The sequence below is a fragment of the Aquarana catesbeiana genome, unplaced genomic scaffold (genome assembly GCF_042186555.1).
Source record: "Aquarana catesbeiana isolate 2022-GZ unplaced genomic scaffold, ASM4218655v1 unanchor226, whole genome shotgun sequence".
Classification (NCBI taxonomy): domain Eukaryota; kingdom Metazoa; phylum Chordata; class Amphibia; order Anura; family Ranidae; genus Aquarana; species Aquarana catesbeiana.
In genome coordinates this window covers 1-16,910 of record NW_027362653.1, presented here as the reverse complement: position 1 = coordinate 16,910, position 16,910 = coordinate 1, and the positions used below count along the sequence as shown (strand labels likewise).

The 16,910-nt window shown below is 44.9% G+C and overlaps 1 protein-coding gene across 1 annotated transcript in view; it reads left to right on the top strand.

Annotated features, from left to right (window-relative positions):
* The window catches only part of LOC141121627 (uncharacterized), a 34,403-nt gene extending 18,848 nt beyond the window's left edge, over positions 1-15,555 (top strand). Inside the window, exons 10-16 of the mRNA XM_073611277.1 lie at positions 6,930-7,037; positions 7,235-7,369; positions 7,456-7,579; positions 7,691-7,788; positions 7,878-8,105; positions 10,127-10,262; positions 13,739-15,555. Coding sequence (XP_073467378.1) covers positions 6,930-7,037; positions 7,235-7,369; positions 7,456-7,579; positions 7,691-7,788; positions 7,878-8,105; positions 10,127-10,262; positions 13,739-15,435 — 2,526 coding nt within the window. The 3' untranslated portion in view covers positions 15,436-15,555. The remainder of the gene's footprint in view (positions 1-6,929; positions 7,038-7,234; positions 7,370-7,455; positions 7,580-7,690; positions 7,789-7,877; positions 8,106-10,126; positions 10,263-13,738) is intronic.
* The last annotated feature ends 1,355 nt before the right edge of the window (positions 15,556-16,910 follow it).

The window sequence follows — 16,910 nt, the reverse complement described above, 5'->3', positions numbered from 1 at the left end:
TCCTGCCCCCCCATCTCCTCCTTTTATATGCTTGTGGCCCTTTCCACATTCCAATCCCCGGCAGCTCTGTGTCTCGCAAAGGGGATGATTGGGCGGGAAAGCCCAACAGCCTGCAGCTAGATAGTGGAGGAAAGGCCAGCATGTACTATAGATGCTGCAACCCTCCACAGGGGATCCACTGCTCTCCAGGACAGCCAATTGCCTTGCTTCCTAATCAGATATCTCAGTGATTGAAAACAAAGCAGCACAGAGGTGGGTCAGTCATTGCCATGAAGAGAACTACAACACAGGAAGGAGGAGAAGGGACTGAAGAGAGAGTGTGTTGTCACCTCCAGAGCCCCTCTACCAACACAGCAGCCCGCTGAGATTTCCTTGTTGTGGTGCACTACAAGCCCCAGCATGCTCTGCTAGCCTGTGTGTATGTATAGCACAGGCTAGTAGGCCTTGCTTGCTGACCACAGTAGCGGAACTGCGGAACTCCAGGGCCCGAGCCTCCATCCATTGTGAGTGAAGTGTCCGTCCCTTCCTTTCTTATCTTGCCAGCCTCTGAGTACACCAATGTAAGGGAGAGCTCTGTGGACTGTAATGTAAAGGGGGACTCTGATGTACAGTAAGTGGGGGCTTTGGTGAGCAGGGACCCCCCTTACATCAGGGTTCCCAGAGCATCCCTTACACCAGAGTTCCCCTTTACATTGCAATCCACAGAGCTCCACCTTAGGATCCTTTCACATTGGTGGGTCTGCCTACTCAGCGGGGGATCTCTGATCCCCACTGAGCAGGCAGATGACTGGTCCGTGTTCGCTCCACTTATGCAGATCGGACACAGACACAGCCCACTGTTCCCTATGGGCCAGTCTGACTGTCATCCAATCCGCTATGGATGGTAAATGCAGGGCTCAAAATTTCAAGTCCTGAGCTACTAGCCAGGCCTCAAGGATTACTCGCCACCAGTTGCCCCGCCCAACCCCTACCCTGCCCTGCCCCTAATTCTGCCCCTAGACACCCAAAAATTATCTCATGAAATGATACTTAAATGTTTTATGCAGAATTGGGTTATAAAATAAATATTAACAACTTTATCCGTGCCCAACAACGCAACCTGCCCATGTCCACCAATGCAGCCTGTGCTCACCAATGCAGCCTGTGCCCACCAATGCAGCCCATGTCCACCAATGCAGGCCTTGCCCACCAATTCAGCCCGTGTCCATTAATGCCTGTGTCCGCTAGTGCAGCCTGTGTCCGCCAATGCAGCCAACCAGAGCAGAGGAAGATGAGGAGAGCCGCTGCCCGGATCATCAGAGCGCCGGGAACATCACAACTTTCATTTCAATAGCTGTGTGTTCCCCGCCGTGCACCGTCACATACAGCCCCTCCCCCTTGTCCAGGGGAACTTTGATAGACAGATCACTTGTCCCAGGATTGGACGGGTGATCTTTCTATCAAAGTGCCCAGACAAAGAGGAGGGGTTGTATGTGACGGCGCGTGGCGGGGAATACACAGCTCTTGAAATGAAAGCTGTGATGTTCCCGGAGCTCTGACGATCCAGGCGGTGGCTCTCCTCTCTCTTCCCCTCCGATCGCTGGGAGAACGGCTCCCATACAACCCGCCTGACGGCGGTGCTCGCCCCCCTGCTCCCATGCAGCCCTTCCTTGCCAGCCCTCAAAATCCACTCGCAAAATGCGAGCAGGCGAGTGGTATTTTTGAGGGCTGGTAAATGGATCCCAATCCGTCTGTTTTCAGTGGATTGGATGCAGGCAGGTGTAAATGGACAATGGTTTGTTTTTGGTCTGTTTTTCCACCTCCCCATAGAGAACATTGGGTGGTCCAGTCGGTCTGCCCATGTAAAAGGGCCCTTACAGTGCAAGTGGAAAGTCTGCAGATTCTGAAGTAACAGCGGCTCTGGGAACGCTGATTAACCGCTTCAGCCCCGGAAGATTTTACCCCTTCCTGACCAGAGTACTTTTTACAATTCGGCACTGCGTTGCTTTAACTGACAATTGCGCAGTTGAGCGATGTTGCACCCAAACAAAATTGACATACTTTTTTTTCCCACAAATAGAGCTTTCTTTTGGTGGTATTTTGATCACCTCTGCGGTTTTTATTTTTTTGCGCTATAAACAAAAAAAAGCGACACTTTTGAAAAAAATGCAATATTTTTTACTTTTTGCTATAATAAATATCCCCCAAAAATATATAAAAAAAATGCAATAAGCGTATATTGATTGGTTTGCGCAAAAGTTATAGCGTCTACAAAATAGGGAATAATTTTATGACATTTTTATTATTATTATTGTTTTTTTACTAGTAATGGCGGTGATCTGCAATTTTTCATTGGGACTGCGACATTATGGCGGACACGGGGTTAACCATTAGGGGGCAATCAAGGGGATAATGTGTTCCCTATTGTGCGTTCTAACTGAAGGGGGGAGGGGACTGTGCAGGGGAGATGACAGATTGCTGTTCATACTTTGTATGAACAGACGATCTGTCTGTTCTCCCCTCAGAGAAGCGGAAACTGTGTGTTTACAAACACTGATCCAGGTTCTCGGTGTGCCCCGAGCGATCGCGGGTGCCCAGTGGCGATCACGACCACCGGGCACTCGCATTGGCTATGTGGGCGAGCAGGGGTGCGTGCGCCTCCAGCGGCACGCACGCGCCTCCTGGTGGCCGAATATGTTACCGACATAACATGCCGGCGATTCGCGCAGCCGAGCCATGTTGCCGCAGTACAACTGCAGCGGCTGATCGGCAAGCGGTTAAAGGGAAATGCTTGTAATGATGATGTAGCAAAGTGTAATTTCTTCAGTTTTGTCACATGAAAAGATATAGTAAAATATTTACAAAAATGTGAGGGGTGTACTCACTTTTGTGAGATAGTGTGTGTGTGTGTGTGTGTGTGTGTGTATGTATGTATATATAGCAGCTCACAATCTTAAAACAGCATTTCCTCGATTCAGTGCAGAGCCGTTCTCTGCTCACTGCTAAAAGGGCCCAAAATACATCCCTTGGAATTACAGACCAGTTAGCCTAACATCAATAGTATGCAAGCTCTTAGAGGGGATGATAAGGGACTATATACAACATTTTAGTAATGAGAACTAGGGTTGTCCCGATACCGAGCATTTGCCCAAGTACTTGTACTCGGGCAAATGCTCCCGATGCTTCCCCCGATTCCTAGAGGACAGCTGTGATCGGCGCGTGGGGAGTTACAAGATTCTCCCCCAGCAGCTTTCACCAGCTTTAGTGACATACAGCGGTGATCGCTCACAGCTGACTGTCACTGCATCCTCCTCCATGCCCCCTCCGTTCCTCTGTGCCTCTCCGCTGTCCCCTGCATTCCTCTCTCCTTATCTGTCCCCCTCCGTACTCCCCCTTCGTTCCTCTCTCCTTATCTGTCCCCCTCCATTCTCCCCCTTCGTTCCTCTCTCCTTATCTGTCCCCTGCATTCCTCTCTCCTTATCTGTCCCCTCCGTTCTCCCCCTCAGTTCCTCCCCCTCCTTCCTTTGTGTATGGATAGAGTCAGCTGACTCTGTCCATTCACATAACTGAAACATTGTAATCTCCTGTGATTATCATTCTCAGTGCAGCTAATGCTGCAGAGAAAAGGACTGGGGAATCTCTATCCTCGGTCTCTTTCTCTGTCTCAAGGGGGAGATATCAGGGGTCTGTTAAGACCCCTGATATCTCACCAAAGCCCCCCAAAAGGGCTGATTAAAAAAAAAAAAAAAAAAAAAAAAAAAAAAAACAATAAAGAATAAAAAAATATTATTGTAAAAAATAAAAATTGTAAAAAAAAAACAAAAAAAACACACACACATACAACGTTCACCCCCCCCCCCCCCCCCCCAAAAAAAATAGCAAAAAAAAAAAAACTGTCACGTGACATTAAAAAAAAGTATCGGTAATCGGTATCGGCGAGTACTTGAAAAAAAGTATCGGTACTTGTACTCGGTCCTAAAAAAGTGGTATCGGGACAACCCTAATGAGAACAGTTTTATTAGCAGTAATCAGCATTGATTCATGAAGAATCGTTCTTGCCAAACCAATCTATTAACCTTCTATGAGGAGGTGAGTTGCCATCTAGGTAAAGGAAGGCCCGTAGATGTGGTATATCTGGATTTTGCAAAAGCATTTGACACCGTTCCCCATAAACGTTTACTGTACAAAATAAGGTCCGTTGGCATGGACCATAGGGTGAGTACATGGATTGAAAACTGGCTACAAGGGCGAGTTCAGAGGGTGGTGATAAATGGGGAGTACTCGGAATGGTCAGGGGTGGGTAGTGGGGGTCCCCCAGGGTTCTGTGCTGGGACCAATCCTATTTAATTTGTTCATAAACGACCTGGAGGATGGGATAAACAGTTCAATCTCTGTATTTGCGGATGATCTAAGCTAAGCAGGGCAATAACTTCTCCGCAGGATGTGGAAACCTTACAAAAAAATCTGAACAAATGAATGGGATGGGCAACTACATGGCAAATGAGGTTCAATGTATAAAAATGTAAAATAATGCATTTGGGTGGAAAAAATATGAATGCAATCTATACACTGGGGGGAGAACCTCTGGGGGAATCTAGGATGGAAAAGGACCTGGGGGTCCTAGTAGATGATAGGCTCAGCAATGGCATGCAATGCCAAGCTGCTGCTAATAAAGCAAACAGAATATTGGCATGCATTAAAAAGGGGATCAACTCCAGAGTTAAATCGATAATTTTCCCGCTCTACAAGACTCTGGTCCGGCTGCACCTGGAGTATGTTGTCCAGTTCTGGGCACCAGTCCTCAGGAAGGATGTACTGGAAATGGAGCGAGTACAAAGAAGGGCAACAAAGCTAATAAAGGGTCTGGAGGATATTAGTTATGAGGAAAGGTTGCGAGCACTGAACTTATTCTATCTGAGGAAGCATTTGTATTCAGCCCCCTTTACTCTGATTCCCCTAACTAAAATCTAGTGGAACCAATTGCCTTCAGAAGTCACCTAATTAGTAAATAGAGTCCACCTGTGTGTAATTTAATCTCAGAGAACCGTAGTGAACAAACAGCATCATGAAGGCCAAGGAACACACCAGACAGGTCAAGGATAAAGTTGTGGAGAAGTTTAAAGCACGGTTAGGTTATAAACAATTATCCCATGCTTTGAACATCTCATGGAGCACTGTTCAATCCATCAACCGAAAATGGAAAGAGTATGGCACAACTGCAAACCTACCAAGACATGGCTGTCCACCTAAACTGACAGGCCGGGCAAGGAGAGCATTAATCAGAGAAGCAGCCAAGAGGCCCATGGTAACTCTGGAGGAGCTGCAGAGATCCACAGCTCAAATGGGAGAATCTGTCAACGGGACAACTATTAGTCATGCACTCCACAAATCTGGCCTTTATGGAAGAGTGGCAAGAAGAAAGCCATAAGAAGTCCTGTTTGCAGTTTGCGAGAAGCCATGTGGAGGACACAGCAAACATTTAGAAGAGGGTGCTCTGGTCAGATGAGATCAAAATTGAACTTTTTGGCCTAAAAACTAAATGCTATGTGTGGTGGAAAACTAACATTGCACATCACCCTGAACACACCATCCTCACCATATCGGCGTATACGACAGCATGTTCCAGTTACTGCCAATATCCAGCAACTTCGCACAGCCATTGAAGAGGAATAGACCACCATTCCACATGCCACAATCAACAACCTGATCAACTCTATGTGAAAGATGTGCTGCACTGTGTGAGACAAATAGTGGTCACACCAGATACTGACTGTTTTTCGCCCCCCCGATACAGTAGAACTACACATTTTAGAGTGGCCTTTTATTGTGGCCAGCCTAAGGCACACCTGTGCAATAGTCATGCTGTTTAATCAGCATCTTGATATGCCACACCTGTGAGGTGGACGGATTACCTCGGCAAAGGAGAAGTGCTCACTAACACAGATTTAGACAGATATATATTTTAGAGAAATGGCCCTTTTGTGTTCATAGAAAAAGTCATAGATCTTTGAGTTCAGCTCATGATAAATAGGGGCTAACACAAAAGTGTTGCGTTTATAATTTTGCTCAGTGTGTGTGTGTGTGTATATATATAAAATTTGTTTGTTTTTTTTTCAGCAAAAATATTGCATGTGCAAAATCCATTCTGATTTTGTTAAGCTGAATACTGGGTTGGTGATGATGCAGAGATCCTCTGGGCCACTCAACCAGCCAGGGATGCAGCTTTTTACAGACAAAGTCTGTGGTATGACACTGGACCTCAGAGTCAGCCTATCTACTCAATCTCCAACAGTTTCTAATCTGCCATACAACCAAACCTCCAGATACATATAGGCCATTGCATGTCTAACATGGCTCTATCCTATGCTGCTTACTGAGCCCCAAACTATAGCTAGCTAGAGAATCCTGGACCAGAAGGGGCTATGGTTAACTAAGGCAAAAAGGAGCTGCATATAAACTATATTTTATTTAAGCATTTCACATAATATATTGCAAGGTGACCGCTACACACAGACACTTCTGTCGCCAGACTTCACACATAAGACATATACACACATAAGATCCAACAATTAAACTATTAGAACAAAGGAACACTTGCCCAATAGTCTATGTTTCTAGTCTGGATGAAATACAGCAACAGCTTTTGCTTGGAAGGTCATGTGGTCCGATTCTATTTCTTCTTCCTGGAAGTTCCACTTTATAACATAACACAACCCTCCAATCTGGAGTTTCTGATCCTGCTAGCAGGGATTGGAACTAACTTTCTATAACCAAGTATCTCTATGATAGTTACCAAGCAACAGCTATCTACAAATGCAGACATTAGAGCGAAGCAGCTCCTTACATATGTGCAAATTCCCACTGGGGGCAGCTCGCTATTTACCCCTTACAGCCCCATCCTAATATTGTACAACCAATAGAGTCCAGATAATTCTCTGCTTTTCATCTAGAGAGAAACCTGCATAGATCACATGACTACACCAATGAGGATGGAGGAGGACTGGACTAAGAAGATACTGAACCTGACCCTGGAGATCATCTACCTGCTGACCAAAGAGGTGAGGAGGATTTTAGGAGGTCACATGATTTCTCTCTTATCTCTATTAATAAAACATAGACCTGACTAGAAAATGAGGAGGATTCTTGGAGGTCACATGACATCACTCTTATCTCTTTTAACAAAACACAGACCTGACCGGAGAGGTGAGGAGGATTCTGAGAATGCGACATAATATTACTGTTTGTTTTTTTTTAGAGTTTTCCTCCTGTGAACTCTGGAGATCATATGACCATCACAGTGCCTCCACCTCACTCCCTGACACTTGAGATAAAAAACATTAAGAAGATTCTAGAAATCACCAAGGAGATGATGGAGCTGCTGACAGGAGAGGTGAGCGGTGCTGGGAATTCTGGGACATTATCCAGTAACAGACAAGGGATGTGTCTGGATGGTGACTGTATCATTGTGTGTGTCAGGTTCCTATAAGGTGTCAGGATGTCACTGTCTATTTCTCCATGGAGGAGTGGGAGTATTTAGAAGGACACAAGGATCTCTACAAGGACGTCATGGTGGACAATCAGCCGCCCCTCACATCACCGGGTAAGAGGAGACTTTATTGTAAAGGAGAGAGCAGTATGGAGGCCCCATCTAGATCTCATCTGATATACACATAGAAACAATGTATTCAGTCAGTGTGTGTGTTTCCTACAGATGGATCCAGTAATGGGAACCCACCAGAGAGATGTCCCCATTCTCTGTATTCCCAGGATTCCACACAGGAAGGTCACACCATCCCTCACCATCAGCAGGTAGATGAGGAACAATCACTGATAGTATCATTAGGATATGTACATTATCTGCATTGTTACAATTTACGTCATTTTTATTATATATTCAGAGTGGAAACCTGAGAGATTCTAACATTGATATTAAAGAAGAGTTAAAAGAGGAGGATAATGAGAATTGGGTGATGAAGGAGTCAGAGTCTCTAAAAAGACACAAAGATCTGTACCAGGACAACATTGTGGAGTCATTAAGCAACAGGAACCCACCAGAGAGATGTCCCGGTCCTCTGTATTCCTGGGATTCCACACAGGAAGATCACACCATCCCTCACCATCATAAGGTAGATGATTGACAATTATTGGTAGCTATGATTTATGCACAACATGTTTGTTACAGTGAATGATTTTATTATATACAACCCCTGGCAAAAATTATGGAATCACCAGTCCCTGAGGATGTTCCTTCAGTTGTTTATTGTTGTAGAAAAAAAGCAGATCACAGACATGACCAAAAACTAAAGGCATTTCAAATGGCAACTTTCTGGCTTTAAGAAACACTAAAAGAAATCAAGAAAAATAATTGTGGTGGCCAGTAACAGTTAGATTTATAGAACAAGCACAGGGAATAAATTATGGAATCACTCAATTCTGAGGAAAAAATTATGGAATCACCCTGTAAATTTTCATTACAAACACTAACACCTGCATCAGATGAAATCTGCTTGTTAGTATGTAGGTAAAGAGGGTAAATCATCATGCAGTGTTGCACAAGATGTTGGTTGTTCACAGTCGGCTGTGTCTAAAACATGGACCAAATACAAACAACATGGGAAGGTGGTTAAAGGCAAGTATACTGGTAGACCAAGGAAGACATCAAAGCGTCAAGACAGAAAACATAAAGCAATATGCCTTGAAAACAGAAAATGTACAACAAAACAAATGAGGAACAAATGGGAGGAAACTGGAGTCAACATCTGTGACCGAACTGTAAGAAACCGCCTAAAGGAAATGGGTTTTACAAAAAAGCTAAAAGAAAGCCATCTCTAATACCTAAACACAAAAAAAACAAGGCTACAATGGGCTAAGGAAAGGCAATCGTGGACTGTGGATGATTGGATGAAAGTCATATTCAGTGATGAATCTCGAATCTGCATTGGGAAGGTGATGCTGGAACTTTTGTTTGGTGCCGTTCCAATGAGATTTATGCAGACGACTCTGAAGAAAACATGCAAATTTCCACAGTCAATTATGATATGGGGCTGCATGTCAGGTAAAGGCACTGGGGAGATGGCTGTCATTAAATCTTCAATAAATGCACAGGTTTACATTGAAATTTTGGACACTTTTCTTATCCCATCTATTGAAAGGATGTTTAGGGATGATGAAATCATTTATCAAGATGATAATGCATCTTGCCATAGAGCAAAAACTGTGAAAAAATTCCTTGAAGAAAGACACATAAGGTCAATGTCATGGCCTGCAAATAGTCCGGATCTCAATCCAATTGAAAATCTGTGGTGGAAGTTAAAGAAAATGGTCCATGACAAGGCTCCAACCTGCAAAGATGATTTGGCAACAACAAACAGAGAAGGCTGGAGCCAGATTGATGAAGAGTACTGTTTATCACTCATTAAGTCAATGCCTCGGAGACTGCAAGCCGTTATAAAAGCCAGAGGTGGTGCAACAAAGTACTAGTGATGTGTTGGAGTGTTATTTTGTTTGTTTGTTTTTCATGATTCCATAATTTTTTCCTCAGAGTTGAGTGATTCCATAATTTATTCCCTGTGCTTGTTCTATAAATCTAACTGTTACTGGCCACCACAATTATTTTTCTTGATTCTTTTAGTGTTTCTTAAAGCCAGAAAGTTGCTATTTGAAATGCCTTTAGTTTTTGGCCATGTCTGTGATCTGCTTTTTTTCTACAACAATAAACAACTGAAGGAACATCCTCAGGGACTGGTGATTCCATAATTTTTGCCAGGGGTTGTATGAAGAGTGAAAACCTCAGGGTTGATAATATTGTTGTTAAAGAAGAGTATAAAGAGGAGGAAGGAGTGATGGAGAAACTTTCAGATGAATGCAAGGACCTCTTCAAGGACATTATGATGGAGTCCCCTAATACCAGGAACCCACCAGAGAGATGTCCCCATCCTCTGTGTTCCCGGGATTCCACACAGGAAGATCACACCATCCCTCAACATCATCAGGTAGGTGGAGTTGAGGGTCTGGAACATAAAGTGATTGAACACTCTGACATGTGGAGACGATGTGTGGACTCTACAAGATGATATTTTCTATGTGATCTCACATCATAAATACTTCTATTTTACAGATGTTATTTTCTGCCATTCTGTTGGTTTAGGGTGAAGATCTGATGAACATGAAAGTTGAGGGTGAAGAAGAAGAGACGTATGTGAGGGATGATCAGCAATATACGGAGGAGGCTGGAATGACGAGGACATGCATAGAGGAGGACACTCCTACAGAGATCAGCACAGGTGAGCCAGAATATATTCTGTTATCTTGCTCTGTTACTACACACTGATTGGTCCAGGCTAAGGAGGGAGCTGACTGATATCAGCCAATAACAGACTGACAATAGTCAACGATACTCATTCTGATGTTTTTCCAGTGTTTTGAAATTGACTTTCCTAAGCCCTGTCTGTGCAAAGCACTAACACTTACTGAGGGAACATATAAGAAACGGGAAGAGTCTAGCTAGGACTGAACTAATAAGCACTAAACAGGAGGTGAGGATAGAGAGAGAAACCAAAATTATACTGTATAGTATGCAAGTTGTAATGGTGCAAAACTGCCACCCGATGTCAGCATAATACAAAACAATAATAACCTTATGCAGTTCAATACAAGTCAGAACATTACATAAGAGTGAACTGTTCTTATCACCAGAAGTCTAGGCCTTCACTTGTTCTAGAAGGCTAAACTTTGAACCTCTTGTTTATCAGACATCACTTGACCCAGTGCCTAGGCTTGTGGTTGTTTGAAGAGCATGCACCTCCCAGTCCCCATTGGGTCCTGCTCTTCTGACAAGGCTGTGTAAATGTAGCAGTGATCTGGGAGGAGGACCAAAGGTCCTTTGACTAAAGAGGGGAAGTCACAACTGGTTGGGACATCCAAAGATAGCATCTACTCTTTTAAATGTACCTGATCCAGAGGGGCGTGACTTAGCGATGGAAGCGTGAAGACGTGCTTTTTGGAGCTCTGCACGGGAGAGAGCCCAGAACCTCCTCTTGGATTGTACAGGCGAGCTGATCGTTCATATCAGGGGACCGCAAACACCCGCTGACTAGGGGGGGAGCCGAAGGGACCGGAGATCACCCATTATTTCCTGCGTCAGCACGCTGTTTCTCTTCCCGCTGCCCTGGCCAAGATGACTCCGCCACTAGTCACCGCGGCGAGCACCGCCGCCGATACTACCAGCAGAAAAGGTACACAGGCAGGGGCTGCAGCGGTGGAAGACTCACAATCGCTGGAGGATAGACTGCTCTCCCCTATACTGTCCCTGGATATCCCGCAATCAGATATGCAGCCAGACCTGGAACACACAGGGGGGCAGGCAATCACTCAGAGGGATCCCTTCAGGATATAGTAGCGGGTCTGCCCACCAAACAAGACCTCCAGGCCATGGCAGCCTCAATTTTAAATGCCCTCACACGGGAGCTCCATGATCTTCGCCAACAGGTTAACACCAGAGGAGAGGGTGGTGGTCCTAGAATCATCCACCACCACAGATGCCCACATCACTACCCTGGAGACAGAGCACCAGGCCTTCCGCCACCATCTTGGTCCAATTGCGGCTGGATGATGGAGAAAACAGGAGCAGGAGAAACAACTTACGCCTCCGCGGCATTCCTGAGACCACCATGGGTCCAGACCTCCGGACCACAGTGGTAGCTGTTTTAAACCAAGTACTGGGCAAGCCCCCCACCTCTGAGCTGGACAGGGTCCACCGTGTACTGGGCCCCAGGGCACCTCCTCCATCCTCGCAAGGCCCTGCTACCCTGGATTTGTCATGAGATGTTTTATGCAGGGTACACTTCTTCACCATCCTTGGGCGAAAGGCCCGATTGACTTTGATGGAGCCTTAATACGGATCTACCCCGATATCTCTAGGCAGACACGGGCCATGTGAGGGCTTCTGTGGCCTCTCCTCGAGGTGTTCCGTGAGGCAGATGCCAACTTCCGCTGGGACCATCCTTTCCATCTCATTGTGCGGAATCCGGGATCTGAGTTTCATCTCCATGCACCGGATCAACTTCCAGACCTGTTCGGCTTTCTAGACAAGCCTGCTGTCAGTATCCCCAACTGGTATGATTACCTACTTACCCAGGAGGCACTTGGCCCACCTTTGCCAAGACCGTAACAGATCAGATGACCCGCTCTCATGCCCCTAGTCGCTAGGCCTCCAGATCCCATCCAACTTCTTTGGAGGCATGATTTCTTTTACTTCCGTAGCTGGTGTGACACTACAGCGGCTGTCCTGGTGAGGCCCCGCCGCATTAGGTACCTGTTGCCGCAGGTGTACATTGACTCTTTAGGCCACACCGATCTGTACATCTATTAGCTGTACGTGGCTCAACTACATAACAGCAAAGGTGGACCCTTCAACATGGGGGAGAGGGGTTTTCTCTGTGATATTGGTAACTTTTATCCATTGCTCTCGGCCTACGGGACTCGAGGTGAATGAAGGGTTTGTACCTCCATTCCTCTCTAAGTGGGAATCGGATCTTGGCACACAATTCACTGACTTTCGGACGGAGAAAATCCTCCACTTTGCTCAGAAGTCCTCCATTCCTACAAGATTCCAAGAGACTTGTTACAAGATCTTGACCCGATGGTATAGGGTACCCACTACTCTGCATCTTTTCTCTCCGCAAGTCCCTAGTCTGTGTTGGCGATGTGGCAATGTGGAGGGAACGATGCTACACCTCTTCTGGGACTGTCTCAAACTCAGGCCTTTTTGGAGTGAGGTGACCTGCACAATCAAACATCTGACCAATGTTTCTCTAGAGGGGTTTTCCGCGGGTTGCTTGCTTCATCTATCTGAGAGACCAATCAAGAAATACAAGGCATCTCTCACCATCAATTATTAAATTCGCCCAAGGCATGCATCCCCCTCTGTTGGAGATCGGAGAATCCGCTGTCAAAATCCCAGTGGTTTACTAAAGTGAATGAACAAGAAAGAGATAAGAGATATGGAGGATCTCACCGCCACCCTGCACAACCGAGAGGAGATCTTGAGATCATGGCAGCATTTTGTGTATACTGATGCTTACCTCCGAGAGGTCTCACATCCCGCCTCACCTCCTGGACTAGCTTTGCTCCCTGGGCGGGAGGCACTACCTGTCTTCTCTCCTTGTTTCTCTGTCCTTGACTTTCTCCCTATCTCGCACTAGAGACTTCAGATCCCCTACCCTCTTCCCCCCCCCCTGACTGCCCCCCCCCCCCTTCTTTGTATGCTTAGCTCAGATATGGGCTGTACTATTCAGATACTGTGAATATCTTCACTTACATTACCCCTGTCTTAGTGTCCCATCTCTGGGCTCGGCTGGCCCTCGGGATGCCTTGTTCCCCGATATACTGTAAGAGTTTTTTTGCTGCTTAGTTTTGCACCCATGAATACCTGTTTTGGATCTCGCATGTAATTGATGGAATGCCCCCCCCCACCCCGGCTCTATGCACCGACAATATTTTCTATACATACAGTGTTACCATGTTTTCATTCATGCCATCCACACTGTGTAATGCTGGGACAGTTGATATGTTGAACACATTACGTGACCCTTCCTGTTATCTCATCTTACTAGATTACATACTTTGGCTGTGAAATGCACTTTCTCTGAAAAATAAAGGAATTACAAACAAGAAAAAAAATTACCTGATCCAGATATAATTTTGATTCTAATGAACTAAACCTTTTGTATGCATTGATCATGTTTTTATATTTTTCCAGGACACGCCATCAAGGAACCCTCAAAGGATCGTCCCACTTTATCTCCAGGTAGTAAAATGGAAGATGAGGGCATCACAAGAGATTGTGCAGGAGGAGGACTTCACAGTGTGGATAGACCATCAAATCCCTCTGACTCTGAGCAACCTTGTACTGTGAGGGATGGTGCCGGAATTCAGAGGGAGGAGAAATTTTCCTGTCCCGAATGTGGGGAAAGTTTTAGCTCTAAATTAAGTCTGACTGTACATCAGAGATCTCACAAGGATGAGACACTTCATTCCTGTTCTGAGTGCGGGAAATGCTTCCTTCAAAAATCAGAACTTGTCATACATTGCAGATCTCACACGGGCAAGAAACAAAACTCCTGCTCTGAATGTGGGAAATGTTTTACACGGAAATGTCATCTTGTTAGACATCAGAAATCTCACACAGGGGAGAGGCCGTATCCCTGCCCTGAATGCGGGAAATGTTTTTTACAAAAATCAGTCCTTGTTAACCATCAGAGGATTCACACAGGGGAGAAGCTCTATTCCTGCCTTGAGTGTGGGAAATGTTTTGCACAGAAATCTGTCCTTGTTAATCATCAGAGATCTCACACAGGGGAGAAGCCATATTCCTGTCCTGAATGTGGGAAATGTTTTCCATGGAAAAAACATCTTGTTAGACATCAGAGATCTCACACAGGGGAGAAGCCGTATTCCTGCCTTGAGTGCGGGAAATGTTTTGCACAGAAATCAGACCTTGTTGGCCATCAGAGATCTCACACAGGGGAGAAGCCGTATTCCTGCTCTGAATGTGGGAAATGTTTTAAGTGGAAAAAACATCTAGTCAGACATCAGACATCTCACACAAGAGAGAAGTTTCATCTCTGTTCTGAGTGCGAGAGATGTTTTCTTTGTAAATCAGCACTTGTCCTACATTGCAAATCTCACAAGAGCAGAAAACAAAACTCCTGTTCTGAATGTGGGAAATGTTTTACATGGAAATCACATCTTGTTAGACATCAGAGATCTCACACAGGAGAAAGGCCTTATCCCTGCCCTGAATGCGGGAAATGTTTTTTACATAAATCATTCCTTGTTGTACATCAGATGATTCACACAGGGAAGAAGCCGCATTCCTGCCTTGAGTGCGGGAAATGTTTTACACAGAAGTCAGACCTCGTTACTCATCAGAGATCTCACTCAGGGGAGAAGACGTATTCCTGCGCTGAATGTGGGAAAGGTTTTACATGGAAAAAAAATCTTGTTAAACATCAGATATCTCACACAGGGGCGAAGCTGTATTCCTGCCCCGTGTGTGGGAAATGTTTTTCACTGAAATCAAATCTTGTTGTACATCAGAGATCTCACACAGGTGAGAAGCCGTATTCCTGCCCTGAGTGCAGGAAATGTTTTTCACGGAAGTCAGTTCTTGTTAGACATCAGAGACTGCACACAGGGGAGAAGCCATATTTTTGCCCTGAGTGCAGTAAATGTTTTTTACAGAAATCAGACTTTGCTAAACATCAGAGATCCCACACAGAGAAGAAGCCATTTTCCTGCTGTGAGTGTGGGAAATGTTTTTCACGAAAATCAAAACTTATTTTACATCAGAGATCTCACACTGGGGAAAAGCCATATTCCTGCTCCAAGTGCGGAAAATGTTTTGCACAGAAATCAGACCTTGTTAAACATCAGAGATCTCACAGAGGAGTGTAGGGGAGGGGAGGCCGAACATTCCTGGGTTCAGTTCCTGTTAGGCGTACAGGAAAAAGAAGAAACCAAGTATTCCAACCAGGATTCAAAAGATGGCTACTTCCTCAACAGAAAGTCTAGGTCAGATTTGGTTCTATTAAAAATACAAAGTTTATTCAATTCACTAATGCCAATATAGGCACAAGTTCCAAAATTTTTTTTAACGTGCAGCTGATATAAAAATGCATATAACTTCATACAGCATACTTTTCAGGTTCCCTCCATAGGAGGAATCACCCAAAGAGAAATCGATGCTTGAGGACACACAAAAAGCAAAGACAAAACATATACACAAAAATACACACAAATATACAAGAAACCCCCCACAAAAACACAGAAAATCCCGACACCAGCTTATTTGTATTCACAGGGAAACTGCATTGCATTGATTCAGAAAACATATTAAAATGGTATTCACCATATTCCATTGAGGAAAGATATCTTACAGATTCCCTGTGAATGGCCCCCGGGGGAAGGGATAAAAAATAGTTTCCCTTTAGAACAAAAATTGAAATTCAGTATAAAAATGACTGGATGGATCTCACTGACTGATTCAAGGTTTGGAGGCTAGCGCTGATTTCATCACAAAAGGAGATTGTCCTTGAGTTGCCGAGCATAATATTCTCAGGTAGTTATCATTGTCTTTTAACCAGGAACAATGATTGTCCCCGCAAGCAGTCTCTTGACCTTTGAGAAATGCCCTTCTAAATGGTAATCAAATTGACGTGGTAAGTATGGGCGCAGCAGCCGGTTACCAATATTCACTCTGAATAGGAGGTAAGGAGTAATGTCCCGTAATCAAGAGTACAATGCGTCAGTTAAACAGCAGTCGATAATGGATTCAATGGCTTCAGTGTATTCATTGATAATTCCCACCTGGGATGATGTTTACAAGGTCTAATAGTATTACTGCTGAACAATCAAGTCATGGCTTCAACATGTAGTCTTTTAACCACTAGGTATCATCTTGTAGTTTAAGGGAAACAGGCAGTGGAGTATGTCAATACGTTACCACCCCCGTTGATTATCATGGTTGCTGGGTCCCTTTCACAGTCTAGCATGGGCTCAGTCAGCGCTGTGGCAGTGCGTCCATAGCGGCTCTCATACTCAGGAACAAGCCAGTCCTCAAAGCTTGTCATATAAGACATGCTCAACGTGTTGTTCGGGTGGATGTAAAACAGATGTCTCTGATCCCATGGTTCAGATTGAAAGAGGCATAGCGTAAGCTGGCGTCACGTGACCAATGTGACGTCAACGCGTTTTGCTAGATTGATTAGCGTAGGTTCATCTGGACTCAATGGGGCTGGGGCCTGGTGTTTCCTTTTATTGGGGAGGCCTCCCGACCAGCGCCACCCTGTGTTTTCAACAAAAATATGAGCAAAAAGTTTTGATCGACCAATTATCTGCTAATTGTGCCACATCCTAAATTCAAATTTGAA